General features: G+C 36.1%; 1 protein-coding gene across 1 annotated transcript in view; it reads left to right on the forward strand.

Annotated features, from left to right (window-relative positions):
* The window catches only part of CCDC39 (coiled-coil domain containing 39), a 52,198-nt gene that overhangs the window by 14,152 nt on the left and 21,999 nt on the right, over positions 1–16,047 (forward strand). The window contains exons 7-12 of the mRNA NM_001206056.1: positions 1,824–2,015; positions 5,076–5,179; positions 5,500–5,632; positions 8,392–8,586; positions 9,417–9,581; positions 12,905–13,042. Coding sequence (NP_001192985.1) covers positions 1,824–2,015; positions 5,076–5,179; positions 5,500–5,632; positions 8,392–8,586; positions 9,417–9,581; positions 12,905–13,042 — 927 coding nt within the window. The remainder of the gene's footprint in view (positions 1–1,823; positions 2,016–5,075; positions 5,180–5,499; positions 5,633–8,391; positions 8,587–9,416; positions 9,582–12,904; positions 13,043–16,047) is intronic.

The following is a 16,047-nucleotide window of genomic DNA, read 5'->3' on the forward strand; positions in this document are numbered from 1 at the left end:
AATTCAGGTCACTGGAAGTTTGGAATTCTGATATCTGGATGTGGTTTACTTGTTACGTGTAACTTATATGAAAATGTGATTTCTGTATTTTAAATTTCTGTGAGTAATCATTTTATCAACAAAATGGCTTATGCCTCCTTAGAGGGGAGTTGGAAGAACCAATCTTAACTCTGAGTTCCTCTTATTTCTTGCTACTAATGTTGGTTTCTCTTTCTTGCTTTATACTGGTTTCAAACATCAAGTCCTGACTGCTTCCTCTGTGTAGATCACATCTAAGACTAAGATCTAAGACTGCAAATCCATAATCTGAATGCTCATACAACCCTGTAGCTAAAGTTACTCAGCCTGCTGGTTTGGTGGAATCCACAGCCTATAGCTCTCTGGTTACATCCTCAGTGATTCCTTAATCACAGGGTGACATCTTCTGGCTATATGTATTGAAAAAGACTAGGGAGGGTGCTCAGAAGTGGTTCCATAGGTAGTGGGATGCCTCTAAATGTTTAACAACTAGCTCTTGATTTGTGGTGTTTTTGATCTGTGGTATCACCTACATGAAAACTTAACTGTGAATAGATTGCTCTGTTAATGCCTATAATGTAGGAATTAAAGCTTCTGAGTAAGTGGTAGAAAAATTAATATAAAGCAGGGAATTCTAGAATAATTATTTGACACATACAAATTTAGGAAGTTTTAACCTATCCTTTGGTTGAATGGACACTGTAGAGATATAGACTGTTACAATTATAGAATATTAATTGTTATATAGATGGGAATACTAGAGTAAACAAATCTATAATGTGTTTTAAAATGCAGTGAATTTTGGATGTATATTGATTTAATATGCTAATAGGTACAATATTACATGTACCATTTCTAAAACTTACCAACTTCAGAAACATAGCCTCCCCTGACCCAGTCTCCTGAGATTAGTCGTTTGGTGAGACTCTGTTTCAGAAAACTTGAAAGAAATATATCTTAGGGTAAATTTTCCTTCTCTCTCCAACTCATCTGACATACTGTCATCAGAATCACCTGAAAAACCACATATGATCTTTTTATTCCCCAACTCTAAGATCTTTATTCCATATTGCTTAAAACTTGACTCTCCTTAACGTGGCAATGGAAAAGTTGAATTCTTCACCATTTGGCCCTAACCTCTGCCTTCCACCCTTCATCTCTGTCATCTGTATCCACTCTTTCTTAACATCCCCCCATTCCATCCTTGCCCTCCCACCCTATACTTTAACCATGTGAGAGTATTTATGCATCCCCACTTATCTTTTTAGGCCTGACTCAAATGAAGCCTCTTAGGTAATGCTTTTAATTATTTCTCTTGGGTAGATTTCATCATCTTTTTGCTCCCATGGTACATTGTCCACACCACAGTTATTACGTTGCATATTCTAGTTATTTTGTATCTCCATGACCAGCAGGAAGCCTGAGTGATGAAGATATTCCTATTGAAACAAATAACAAAAATAATATTCTCAAAAAATGAAAAAAAAAACTGGTCTTGTTACACTGGTCTTGGAAAACTACATTGAAATGTGAAAACTATTCAATACTGTTTTATTTTTTAGATGTCACCTTTTCTTGATGAAAGACTGACATTTTTCTTATCCCTTTAGCAAAGTACAAGATGGATGAAATAAAATATAGGGTTCTTTAAAAATATGAGCTTATAGATACTAGTGGCGTACTAATATTTTATTTCATTCATTTAAATTAGTCTCTCCTTAAATTTTGGTAAAATAAGTACTATAAAAGCGGAATTCCTTTTAGTTTTAATTACACATGTATTTAACATGTATTTCAAATTCTAGGCATTAGCAAGGATAAAGCAGGAAATAAGAGAAAAAGAAAATCTGGTTAAGGAAAAAATCAAGTTTTTGGAAAATGAGATTGGGAATAACACAGAGTATGAAAAAAAAATTTCTGTTGCTGATCGTAAAGTTTTAAAATGTAGAACGGAATATCAACGTCATGAAGCTAATAGAATTCAGCTGAAGGATGAGGTATGTCAATTAAAAGGACTGGTTTGTGTGTTTATAACAACTAACTATACAGATAAGCATAAAGGCTTTCCTTTGTTAAGGACCTGCCTTCTAGTTCTTTTTGTTACATCCCTTCTTGTTGTGAAACTTGAACTTAGGATACACTCCAGTACTCTTGCCTGGAAAATCCCATGGATGGAGGAGCCTGGTGGGTTGCAGTCCATGGGGTCTCTAGGAGTCTAGGTCTCAGACACGACTGAGAGACTTCACTTTCACTTTTCACTTTCATACATTGGAGAAGGAAATGGCAACCCACTCCAGCGTTCTTGCCTGGAGAATCCCAGGGACAGGGGAGCCTGGTGGGCTGCTGTCTCTGGGGTCTCACAGAGTCAGACACGACTGAAGCGACTTAGCAGCAGCAGCAGCAGGGCTTCCCTGGTGGCTCAGATGGTAAAGCGTCTGCCTACAATGAGGGAGACACGGGTTCGATCCCTGGGTCAGAAAGATCCCCTGGAGAAGGAAATGGCAACAACCCACTCCAGTATTCTTGCCTGGAAAATCCCATGGACCAAGGAGCCTGGTAGGCTACAGTCCATGGGGTTGTAAAGAATCGGACACAACTAAGTGACTTCACTTTCACTTTCTATTGAAACCTTGATTGGATACAGGCAACAGGGGGCTGTCTTCACATCATGGGTGGTATAAAGGGTTCCCCTGGTGTTGTGCAGTGCTCAACTTGCCTATCACACGTGGTGTTTTGTTATTGACTCAAGGCAAAAGACTTCTGAAAGGTCTAGGCTGGAAATCATAAGATAAAGGAAAATGGATAAATGTGAAGATGAATTATTGACATTGGTGAAATTTTGAAGTGTCTTTCCAGAGACACATGTATATGGTGGTTTTACCACTCAAATTCTAGCAGAAACTACTGTTGAAGTTCAGTGTTTTACCTTGTTAAGGGAAAACATTTCAGTGTAGTAGTGGGACAATGTAGTGGTATAATGTCTTTAAACAGAGAGAGAATAAAATCTTCTGCTTTGGTCTTTTCTTCTTTTGAGCATACATGTCAACTAGATTATTCCATGGGTAGAGTTAGCAATTCCCATAGTTAGCAATAAAGGGATCTTTATGAAATTTGTGCCTTGAGGCCATATTATCTGAAGTTACTGATATTTGGGTGGGAAATTTTTGAAACATTGCAGAGCATTTCATTTTATAAGTTGTTATACTTTATATTTCTGATAAAGAAGGAAAGTTTTTTCTATCTGAAGAGAATAAGTAAGATCTTGCAAAAGCAAAAAAGTGAATTTCTTACATAAATTAAATGTCACTGCTAATACTCATTCTCCAAAATTTTAAAGCTTAAACCAGTTGGAGAAAAAAATGCAGGTATTCATTTATTTATAATTTATTTATTGAGATAGAATTCACATATCAAATACACCCTCTTAAAGCATACAATTCAATAATTTTTAGTATTTTATAGAATTGTGAAACCATTATCACTATCTAATTTTAGAGTATTTTGGTCTTTGAAAGAGAAATCTCATACCCGTTAGCAATGGCTTTCCTTCTGTCCCTGTCCTCCTCCCACCCAGGCCCTGGCAACTCCTGATCTACTTTGTCTCTGTGGATTTACCTATTTTGGACATCATACAACATGATGCATTTTGTGTCAGGGTTTTTTTTACTTACATAATGTTTTCAAGGTTCTTATAAGCTGTAACATGTAAACGTACTTCATTTTTTCTCAAAATTTTTTTATTGTGGTGAAATACATACACAATTTACCATCTTAACTGTCTTCAGATGGACAGTTTAGTGTTAAATACATTGCTAATGTTGTACAACCATCACTATCAACCATCTTCATAACTCTTTCCTTGTAAAGCAGAAACTCTGTACCCATTGAATAATAATTTCCCATTTCCCTGTCCTCCCAGCCCCTGGAAACCACCATTCTACATTCTGTCTCTATAATTTTAGCTACTCTAAGTATCTCATATAAATGGAGTCATAAAATACTTGTCTTTTCCTGGCTGGCCTATGTCACTTATTTTTCTTAGCATAATGTCCTCAAGGGTCATCCATGTTACAGCATATGTCAAAATTTTGTTTTTTTAAGGCTGAATAGTATTCCATTGTGTGTATATACTATATTTTGCTTATCAATTCCCCTGTCAATGACCTTGGATTGCATTCCTGTTTTGGCTATAATGAATAATGCTGCTGTGAGCATGGGTGTAGAATTATCTCAGAATTGCTGGATCAAACAATAATTACATTTTTAATTTTTGGAAGAATTACCACACAGTGGTAGTACTATTTGATATTTTCACTAACAGTGCACAAGGGTTCCAATTTCTCCACATCCTCATCCACACTTTTCATTTTGAGATTTTTTTGATGGTAGCTGTATTAATGGTTGTGAAATGGTATTTCAATGTAGTTTTGATTTTTGTTTACCTAATGATTGATGATGTTGAGCATTTTTTCATGTGCTTATTTACCTTTTGTATCTCTTCTCTGCAGAAATATCTATTCAGGGTCTTTGACCATTTTTGAGTCAGGCTTGTTTGTTGTTGTTGTTGAATTTTAGAAGTTCCCTATATATCCTGGATATTAGTCCCTTATCAGATATATAATTTGTAGTTACTTCCCCCTCATTCTTTGTGTTGCTTTTTTGTTCTGTTGATATTACTTTTGCTGTACAAAAATTTTTAGTTTAATGAAGTCAAACTTGTCTATTTTTCTTTGATTGTCTGTGCCTTTGGTGTCATATCCAAGAAATCATTGCCAAATGCAATGTTGTGAAGCTTTTGTTCTATGTGCTTTTAACTCATATATGTAGATCTCTATAATTTGTCAGTATCTTATAAGTCATTTGAAATTTTTTTTTTCATTTGAAATTTATTATCAGATCAAAAAGAAAAATTGTTAAATATGTTACAGAAACATGGTTATTATGTTTGTCACTGTTATGTAGGTTAGAAACGAATGTGTTCAGAATAAAAATTCTCAGAAATGGAATTATAAGATATAGAGTAAATATATAATTTCTGTCTGTTAACTAATAAATAGCTGGATTCTTTAAAAGCCACTGTGAATAGAAGTTCCAGTGATTTAGAAGCTCTGAGGAAAAATATTTCCAAAGTAAAGATGGACATTAATGAAGAAACAGCAAGGTAAGAAAAAAGATATCTAAGAATGTTTGTAGTTTTTTAATATTTCTAGAAAAATTATTGAATATTGGTTTTTTGGTTCAATAACTATAAAATTATAGCTACTAAGTTATTAAACCTAAACAATTTTTCCTGAGTTTTTCAATACAAAGCCTTAGGAGCAATATTTGTATGACCTACTAAATATATGCTGGTATTAAAAGGTTTATGGCAAAAGAAGCTTCACATTATATGAAGAAATCTTAGGATAAACTGTTTTTTGTTTGTTTGCATTAAATATCTTTTAGACATGTTTTCTGCTTTTTCCTCATAATTCTCTATAGGTTAGGCAAAATTAAAAATCATAATCAGATTGTAAGAAAAAAATTAAAGGAGATAACTGAGAAAACTATGTCTGTAGAGGAGAAAGCTACCAACTTGGAAGACATGCTAAGGGAGGAAGAAAGAGGTGTGAAGGTAAAATTTAGTTTCAGTTTTAAAAAAATTACAGCAAATTTAGTAATAGTGAATAAATTAGACTCTTGAGATCAGATGAGCAGGAGCTCGTCCTGCTTTTAATAAAGCTGTGATTTCTGAGGTAATCACATTTGTAATTAGATTGTTGAGTTGTTGAACCTCTTTTTATTTTAAGCTCTTAATTCTCCATTTGCTTCACTTCCAGCATTTAACTTTGATGTCATCTCTGAAAGGTAGATCCTCTGAGATTCCATGTCCTCCCAATGCCTACTGTGTCCTTGTCCCTGTTTGCTATCCACATGTATTTTCTTAAATTGCAAATGTATCTTGAAAAATGCCCTTGTTTTACAACTGATTTCTACCTGCCTATCATTTTTTGCTTGTGATCCAATTCCCTCCCAGTGGTCTGCATTCATTACACATATTTCATCAGCATCTGCTGTCTCTTTAACCTCTCCCAGCTTGGTACCATTATTGGTAAATGGGCTTCTAAATGCTAACACCTTACTAACTTCACTGGCACCCCCTTTCTACCGAAATCTGTTCGGCACTCTGGTAGCATTAAAGCCAATTTTTGAGGAACTGGAATAGGCTAGTTTGCTATTTCCTCTTTGAAAACTCCAAATGATTTGTGTGACCTATCACCATAGGCACTGTGTAGGCACTACTTCTTGCTTTTATTCTTTTTTGTCTAATGGGGGAAAAGGAAGGGCAGCTCAAGGTGCTTGTAGAATCTCCCATTTGCAGAGGCCTGTTTCAAGTATGGTTTCATTTATATTCGGATAGAATCCAGCTTCCTTAGTGTGCTGTTGTATGTTTAAAATCCTGAGTAACAACGTCATGCAACAATCTTGATTTGAGTGGTATTTGAGTCCAAATCATACAACATTATTTAAAAAAATGTTATGACTGTTTCCCCTCAGAAAGCATGATTTTCTGTTAGTACATGAAATGGGACAGTATTGGAGCTTATTAGAAATCTTAAAGACTGTGAATTTTATATGAAATAAACCTTCTGAAGAAAGAATTAAAAACTAGTGATATTTAAAAAGAAATTAGCTGAATTAATAAATAGTAAGGTTGGCCGCATGTGTGAGCAGGGCTGTATTCTTGGGGTTTTGTTTTTTTGTTTGGGAAAAATCTCAGCCCTATATGTTTTGCTGACTTATTTACCACCAAGCACTGACTTTAAAACTCAGCCAGGCAGTCATTGAGAAGGTCCTGAACCCAGTGAAAATTTTCTATTATATGAAAAGCAATGTATTTTATAAGCTTGTATATCAGATTATTAGGTTTCTTCATTTGTGAAAATTCACATGTGCCAATCACAGACTTCTTTTGTTACATATTGAGGTTCATTGGAGACCAAAGAGAAATATGCTTACCTGTGTATAAGAGGACAGAGGGAAATTATTTCAACATTCTAAAATGAGAGCTTTCAATAGATCTTGGCAGGTGAGATCTATTTGAAGCCTAGAATACATTAATGTGACACTTTGAGGTCAAGACAGACCTGCCTCTTGAGACGGGAGAAGTGAAACTGGGGTACTGGTTTCTGTTTCCTAGTGGGCTGCATAGGTAGGGAAGTCAGCTGCAGGCAAAATGTGAGTAAGGAATAGTGCCAGTAGTGTGTTGGTGCCAGTGCTTACCAGCTCACAAAAGCTGATAGTTAAATTTTCTGGAATTTTATAAGTCAGCTGCTAAATGTAGCTACTATTAAAAATCAAATTATATAGACTCACAATTAAATAAATTATATTAAAAACAAAGTAAAAAGTACTCAGCACATGTCACTTCTAAATTAGTTTTCTACACTTTACTGTTGTCTATGCTTTTAAGGTTGGAGAAGGCAGTGGCACCCCACTCCAGTAGTCTTGCCTGGAAAATCCCATGGACAGAGGAGCCTGGTAGGCTTCAGTCCATGGGGTTGCTAAGAGTCGGACAGGACTGAGTGACTTCACTTTCAATTTTCACTTTCACGCATTGGAGAAGGAAATGGCAACCTACTCCAGTGTTCTTGCCTGGAGAATCCCAGGGACGGGGGAGCCTGTTGGTCTGCCATCTATGGGGTTGCACAGAGTCGGACACGACTGAAGCGACTCAGCAGCAGCAGCATGCTTTTAAGGTTACTTAAAATTACTAACATCTATCATATCTGTATAGTGGTGTTGTTTAATCACCAAGTTGTGTCCGACTCTTATATCTGTATAGTAGATATACTGCATAATGATCTGCAACTGCCTATCTCTTCCCAGCTTTGAATTTAGAGGAATCATGTGAGTAGCTTGAAATTGGCCTTAGTGGGAATATAAATAATTATGGAAATCAGCCTCTTCCTCCTAACCTCCCATCTATTACAAACCTGGTGGTTAAGCATTTATCTGCTCACCACTGAATAGTGCTGAAAAGAAGGTGGGAGAGTTCTTCCCTTAACATTTTCAAGACTTTAGTAAACTTTGGGAACTTATAAGCTGTATGTCTTCAATGTATTTTATATTCTAAAGAAACCAGTGAAAAATGGTCAAGTTCTAAGGCTAAGGTGACACAGGGTAAATGACATATCAAGGTATATGATACAGGAATAGTGGATGAGAGTAGACTACAAGCAATGTTGGGAATGTGTTGAAATTGTAAGAAGGGCTTTATACTCTCTAGGGCTAAAATAAGGGTTCATTGATGAGCCCCTAAATTATAATATTCATTCAGTAAAACATTTAAAGGTATTATATTACATTAATCATTGTTATTCTTATTATCAGGAAGTAGAAGTTCAGTTGAACATAGTGAAAGATGTGTTATTTAAGAAAGTTCAGGAATTACAGACTGAAACAATGAAAGAAAAAGCTCTCGTATCTGAAATTGAAGGAACCCGTTCTTCTCTAAAGCACCTCAACCATCAGTTACATAAACTGGACTTTGAAACCTTGCAGCAGCAAGAAATTATGTACGCTCAGGTAGATGTTACTCTTATGAATGTCTTCATACTGATTTGTCATAATTGTGATGGTCAAGATACCGCAGTGTCCTAAGAAAAAGATTTCTATGAACTCTTGAGGTTGGCATAGACAGATGCTACAGACTGCAGGGGGTGTGGGTTCCATCTCTGGCCAGGGAACTAAGATCCTACATGCTGCATGGTGCAGCCAAAAAAAACAACAAAAAGAATTCCTAAAACCCCTGCAAAACTGTATGTTATGCATACATCAGCCTCTCCACCCCTGTCCCTGGACCAATAGGTTAAAAGTATTTTTAAAGTTTTCCTTTTTGGTTCTCTTTATCGTATTCTGTCCCATGTTAATTGTTTAATGTCCTCCATCTCTACATCTTAATTTTTGCCTCTTATATATTCTTAATTTCTCAGAATTACAGATGCTGAAGTATAATTTTCAAAATATTTTTTAAAATTTCATCGTGTTTGAGCCTTTCATGGCTAACAATCTGTGCCTCTTTTTTGTACTCTGTAGAAAAATACCCTCCAAAATCCATGTCCATGTAAACCTAGTAGATTTACTGATGTTCTATCATGATAGTACAATAAATACCCACCTAACTGCTCTATTATATTCTAAGATTAGTGTGTGTTATTATCATATACTCTGGTTGTTGAAGAATAGTTTACTGTTTCTCCCGTTGGAGTAAGAAGGACTTCATCACTAGAGAGTTAAAGTGACTTTAGTAAATGATGACATCAGACCAAACTCATGAAAATATTTACAGTGTGTTTGCATCTAAAAAATGGTTTTAACTGTTTCTCCCTATTAACGTTCTTTAAAACCTGTAACAGGATTTTTACATTCAGCAAGTAGAACGCCGAATGTCGCGCTTAAAGGGAGACATTAATTCAGAAGAAAAACAAGCCCTTGAAGCAAAAACTGTTGAACTTCAGAAGACATTGGAAGAGAAAAAATCTGCACTTTGCCTTTTGGAAACACAGATCAAGAAGCTTCATGTAACTTAGCTAAAATACTTTTTATGCTTCAAATATCCTAATTATTAGTCATTTTATGTTAACATGTTCCTAAGACTGACTTTGGATAGGATGATTGCCAAGCTACCCACATATGTAATAAATGTATGAACTAATGCCCGTATTTCTGTGCTTACATTCTCATATGAATATGAGAAATTCATGAAATATGAAATATGAAAATAACGTTACCATTGATTATGCATTTGCTGTATGCTATGTCTATGTCTTTAGTGTTTTATTTCATTTAATCCTTATAAATGTCTTGTGAGGAAGATATTATTACCTGTTTTACAGATTAAGTAACTTGTTCATGATTTCACAGCGAGGATTTGATCCTTGGTCCATGTGACTTAAAAATAGTCTTAAATGGTACATGATTTAAAAAATTGATAAGTTCTAGTTTCTATTATGTGTCTCCCATAATAACTTGATTGCTTTTTATCACTGAAGTGGCATCTAAAAGAAGCTGCTCTTTTATGGGTCTTCTTTTGTTATTCAAATATTTACTTAGTTATATATTTCATATGACTCTATTTTGTTAATAAGGTTAAAAATGTTCTTCATCCTTAGGTACTTTAATATGTTTATGGTAATATAAAACCTGTGTTACGGGAACCTATGTAATATAGAACCTATGCTAATGTTTAACTGGCAAGAGTGAAGGCCTGAAAGCATGGATCTGAATGGGGGGAGAACTCCAATTTTAAATGTTGAACAGCTGGAAAGGCTAGTGATGAATGTCCTCTAGTGGTTAAATGAAAAATTGCCCTGAATTCCTTAAGGGCTACAAAGGTGAAAGGGAGCTATTACTTTTTTAAATTAGGAAAGAAAAAAAAAATTCAACATGACAAAATATTGGTTTCGAGTGGTTTATAGCCTGATTAAATTTTTAAAAGACTATTTCCTTGGTTTAATAATAGGAGCACATGTTTTGGAATCAGAACTGGTTTTGAATGTCAAGGTTATACCTAACTACCTGGGTTGGGAAGATCCCCTGGAGGAAGCCATGGCAGCCCACTCCAGTATTCTTACCTGGAGAATCCCATGGACAGAGGAGCCTGGAAGGCTGCAGTCCTTAGGGTTACATAGAGTTGGACAGAACTGAAGTGACTTAGCACAGCACAGTACTGCTTTTTTAACTTTTCTGAGTCTTAGTTTACTCATTTTTAAATGGAAAAAAAATTTGATATTATTTTAGGACATTTGGGAGAATTAGAAGCAATGTGTATCTTAACAGTGCATTTAGTCTGTTCTCAATAAATGGTATTGTTTTAATTACATAGAATATGAGAATATTGGTGCTATAGAATGATAGGAGGATGACTTTCATATTTGGATGTGTTTTTTGATGCTAACTCAATTGTGTCTGTTTTGCTGTGTGAGAGTGGTTCTAATGCTCCCCATTTTAACTACCGTGGGGCTTTGTCCATGATGCAGTAGGCTAGTACTTATGCCTATCCCAACTCTGGTTTTGACAGAGAAGTAAATAAATTAATAGACATACAAGTGAATTTTTAAAGATATTAAAGCTAGTTAACTTTCTAATGAAGGTTTTATCTTCTCGATAGTAGTGTTAGATTGTAAAGTCATTCTATATTCTCTTTCCCATGCCACTCCATCTCTTATTTTGAATAACAAACAAATTTCCTCTAGTTGAAAATTACCTTAAACTAATATTTTAATTCTAAAAGTTAATTTTTTGAAGTCATATATTTATGTGAAAAAAAAATCTTACTGTCTTGTTTCAATCTTAGGTTCTGATTGTTCAGAGAAATACAGGCAGTGAGAAAGGTAGGGGAGGGAGGAAGCAAGGGAGAGAGGAAGCGAGAGGGGAAAGGGAGAGAGATCTTGGCACTAGAAACTTTTTGCTTTAGGTCCCCTAAGAGGGACTAAGGAGGACAAAGAGAGCAAACCTCATTCTAGTTCTGGGTGGGAAGTGAAGTGAAGTCGCTCAGTCGTGTCCGACTCTTTGCGACCCCATGGACTGTAGCCTACCAGGCTCCTCTGTCCATGGGATTTTCCAGGCAATAGTACTGGAGTGGATTGCCATTTCCTTCTCCAGGGGGTCTTCCCAACCCAGGGATTGAACCCAGGTCTCCCGCATTGTAGACAGACGCTTTACCATCTGACCAGGGAGGGAGGATGCAAACTTGTATAAAGCTGGAAGACTGATGAGTATGTATCACCCATTCATTCAGTCGATGGAATTAGATCTTATCTAGCATTTTTCTCTTCAGCAATATGTGATTATATACATAATAATCATAACTACATTTCTCTGTGTCAAACATTGTTGCACATATTACAGTAACTTCTTTAACCCTCCACAACAGCCGTGGTAGGTAGGTGTTGTTATCATCTCCATTTTAGAAATGAGAAAACTAAGGAAGAATAGATTGCCCACTGGCGTTGGATGGCTGATAAGTAATTGCTGCTGCTGCTAAGTCGCTTCAGTCGTGTCTGACTCTGTGTGACCCCATAGACGGCAGCCCACCAGGCTCCCCCATCCCTGGGGTTCTCCAGGCAAGAACACTGGAGTGGGTTGCCATTTCCTTCTCCAATGCATGAAAGTGAAAAGTGAAAGTGAAGTAGCTCAGTTGTGCCCGACTCTTAGTGACCTCATGGACTGCAGCCCACCAGGCTCCTCCATCCATGGGGTTTTCCAGGCAAGAGTAGTGGAGTGGGGTGCCATTGCCTTCTCCAATGCATGAAAGTGAAAAGTGAAAGTGAAGTCACTCAGTCATGTCCGACTCTTAGTGACCCCATGGACTGCAGCCTACCAGACTCCTTCATCCATGGGATTTTCCAGGGAAGAGTACTGGAGTGGGGTGCCATTGCCTTCTCCGGATAAGTAATTAAGACCGTCTAATTCCAGAGCTTGTAGTTAACCAAAACCCTTTGCTTTCTCAGACTGTTAACATTTTTACCTTCTGGGGCTTGGGTTGAATCAAATGATGAAATCCAGAAGGTGAACCCTATATTTAAACAAAACTTGAACTCTGCCCTCCCATGTCTTCCCATAAATGGCAATCACTTAATAATTCAGTTTGAATGGTAATCATACATGATATTTCCTAGAATTACTAAAATCAAACTGAACCCAAACATCAACAAATAATAAAAATGAAAGTGTTTATATGTGAATATCCATGTACATCTTATTAGAGATGTCAGAGTATGAAGGGGTGAGATTTAAAAATCTGATTATTATAAATATTTAATGGAGCATATAATTCAATGTGTCATGCATGTAATATTGTTATTTAAAATATGTATTTATGTACCTTTTTTCCTCTTTACAGAATGATCTTTACTTTACCAAGAAGTCAAATAGTAAATATCGTGATGAAAAACAGTCCCTCATGACCAAAATAAATGAACTAACCCTCTTCAATGACAGATCAGAGAAAGAACTTACTAAAGCCAAAGCTTTAAAACAGGTGCAATAAAGTCATGTTTATATATAATATTAAAATCCAATACTTTCATGCTAATTGTAGAAAAAATTTTAAATATACCAAATTATAAAGGAAAAAAAGTTACTATAATCACTGTACAGATAATAAGCAGTGTTATAGTATATTATCGTCTTTCAGTCTTTTAAAGAAAATGGATTTATATATTGTATTCAAAAAATTTAAAATATATGATACATGTTTTCTAAACATTAAGTATCTTTAAAGACTTCCTACACCCCATTGCATGAAGTTCCTATAATTTATTTTACCATCTATTTTTGGATATATATATTTTCAGTGTTTGGCTATTATAGATAGTACTCTCATGTACTGTGCACGTATTTCATTGTACAGTTGTTCATATAGTTCCTTAGGATAAATTTCTAGCTGTATAATTATGGTTCAAAAGAATGTATATTTCTAGTATCTTGAAACTATTTTCAAACCATTTGCCTTCTAGAAGGTTCAATTAATACTTCCACCAGCAATGTATAAGCATTCTATTTTATTGACCACCACCAGGGCTGGATAATATACTGTATAAAATTCCTGTTAGTTTGATGGGCAAACATAGTGTTTCATTGTTTTTAGTCTGCATTTTAAAGTTGTGAGTGAAGTGAAGTTGCTCAGTCGTGTCCAACTCTCTGCAACCCCACGGACTATAGCCTATCAGGCTCCTCCATCCATGAAATTTTCCAGGCAAGAGTACTGGAGTGGGTTGCCATTTCCTTCTCCAGGGGATCTTTCCGACCCAGGGATTGAACCCGGGTCTCCCACATTGCAGGCAGACACTTTACCATCTGAGCCACCAGAGAATCCTGCATTTTAAAGTTAGTGAACATTTTAAAACATTTTAAGCATAAAATTTAAAATATTTATGTTTCATTGGAAATGTTTAAGCATTTTTTCTGCTATGTTATTTTCTATAATTTTTCTTTTGGATTTCTAGTTCATTTTCTTGCATATATTTCCATTAGGTGGTTTATGTTTTTAAAATACTTGGGAAAAGATCTTCGTATATTAACTCATAAGTATTTGTCCCATTGTCTTTAAACTTCTCTTCAGTTTTTTTCCATAAAACTTTTTTTAAACATCATATGTTTAAGTGTTTTTCCCTATATAATTTTTATGCTTAGAAACTTTTTAGTCACACTAAAAATATTTACTATTTCTAGTGGCTGCATTTGGTTTCATCTCTTACATTAAGTTCTTTCATTCATCTGATATTTATTTCTGGTACATATGAGATATGGGGGTTTAATCTTTGCTCTAAATAACAAGCTTTGTCTTGCAATAGTAAAATCTTATATTCTGGAGTATTTTTTCTGGGCTTTCTCTTCTGAAAATTGATCTATTAAGTGTGATCTTGTGTCAGTACTCTGTTGTTGTTCAGTCACTAAGCCATGTCTGACTCTTTGCAACCCCATGGACTACGTAAGGCAAGCCAGGCTTCCTCGTATATCATCAACTTCTGGAGCTTGCTCAAACTCATGTCCATTGGTTGGTGATGCTATCTGACTGTCTCATCCTCTGTCATCCTCTTCTTCTCCTGCCTTCAATCTTTCCCAGCATCAAAGTCTTTTCCAATAAGTTGGCTCTTTGCATCAAGTGGCAAAAGTGTTAGAGCTTCAGCTTCAGCATGAGTCCTACCAATGAATATTCAGGGTTGATTTCCTTTAGAATTGACTGGTTTGATCTCCTTGCAGTCCAAGGGGCTCTCAAGAGTCTTCTCCAACACCACAGTTTGAAAGCATCAACTCTTCAGCTCTCAACCTTCTTTAATGGTCCAACTCTCATATCCATAATGACTACTGGAAAAACCACTTTTAACCATACGGACCTTTGTTGGCAAAGTGGTGTTTCTGCTTTTATAACACACTGTCTAGGTTTGTCATTGTTGTTGTTTAGTTACTAAGTCATGTCCGACTCTGTGACTCCATGGACTATAGCCCACTAGGCTCCTCTGTCTGTGGGATTTCCCAGGCATGAACTGGAGCAGGTTGCCATTTTCTTCTCCAGGGGATCTTCTCAACCCAGAGATTGAATTTACATCTTTTGTACTGGCAGGCGGATTCTTTACCACTGAGTCACCAGGTAAGGTTTGTAACAGCTTTCCTTTTAATTTCATGGCTGCAGTCACTGTCTGCAGTGATTTTGGAGCCTAAGAAAATCTGATCCGTCACTGCTTCCGTTTTTTCCACCTCTATTTGCCATGAGGTGATGGGACTGGATGCCATAATCTTACTTTTTTGAATGTTGATTTTCAAGCCAGCTTTTTCACTCTGCTCTTTCACATCATCAAGAGGCTCTTCAGTTCCTCTTCACTTTCTGCCATTAGAGTGGTATCAGCTGTATATATCAGGTTGTTGATATTTCTCCCAGCAATCTTGATTCCAGCTTGTGATTCATCCAGCCCAGCATTTCACATGATGTACTCTGCATATAAGTTAAATAAGCAGGGTGACAATATACAGCCTTGTCATTCTCCTTTTCCAATTTTGAATCAGTCAGTTCCATGTCTGGTTCTAACTGTTGCTTCTTGACCTGCATACCAGGTTTCTCAGAGGCAGGTAAGGTGGTCTGGTACTCTGATCTCTTTAAGAATTTTCCACAGTTTGTTTTGAACCACGCAGTAAGCTTTAGCGTAGTTAATGTATCAGATTTTTCTTTTTTTTGGGAACTCCTTTTCTTTCTCCATGGTTCAAGACATATTGGCAATTTGATCTCTGGTTCCTCTGCCTCTTTGAAACCCAGCTTGCACACCTAGATGTTCTTGGTTTACATACTATTAATGCCTAGCTTGAGGGATTTTGAGCATAACTTTGATAGCATGTGAAATGAGTACAACTGTATGGTAGTTTAAACATTCTTTGGCATTGTCCTTCTTTGGGATTCCAATGAAAACTGACTTTTCCAGTCCTGTGGTCACTTCTAAGTTTTCCAAATTTGCTGGTGTATTGAGTGCAGTACTTTAAAAGTCTTAATCT

This window comes from Bos taurus, chromosome 1 (assembly GCF_002263795.3).
Source record: "Bos taurus isolate L1 Dominette 01449 registration number 42190680 breed Hereford chromosome 1, ARS-UCD2.0, whole genome shotgun sequence".
Taxonomy (NCBI): Eukaryota; Metazoa; Chordata; class Mammalia; order Artiodactyla; family Bovidae; genus Bos; species Bos taurus.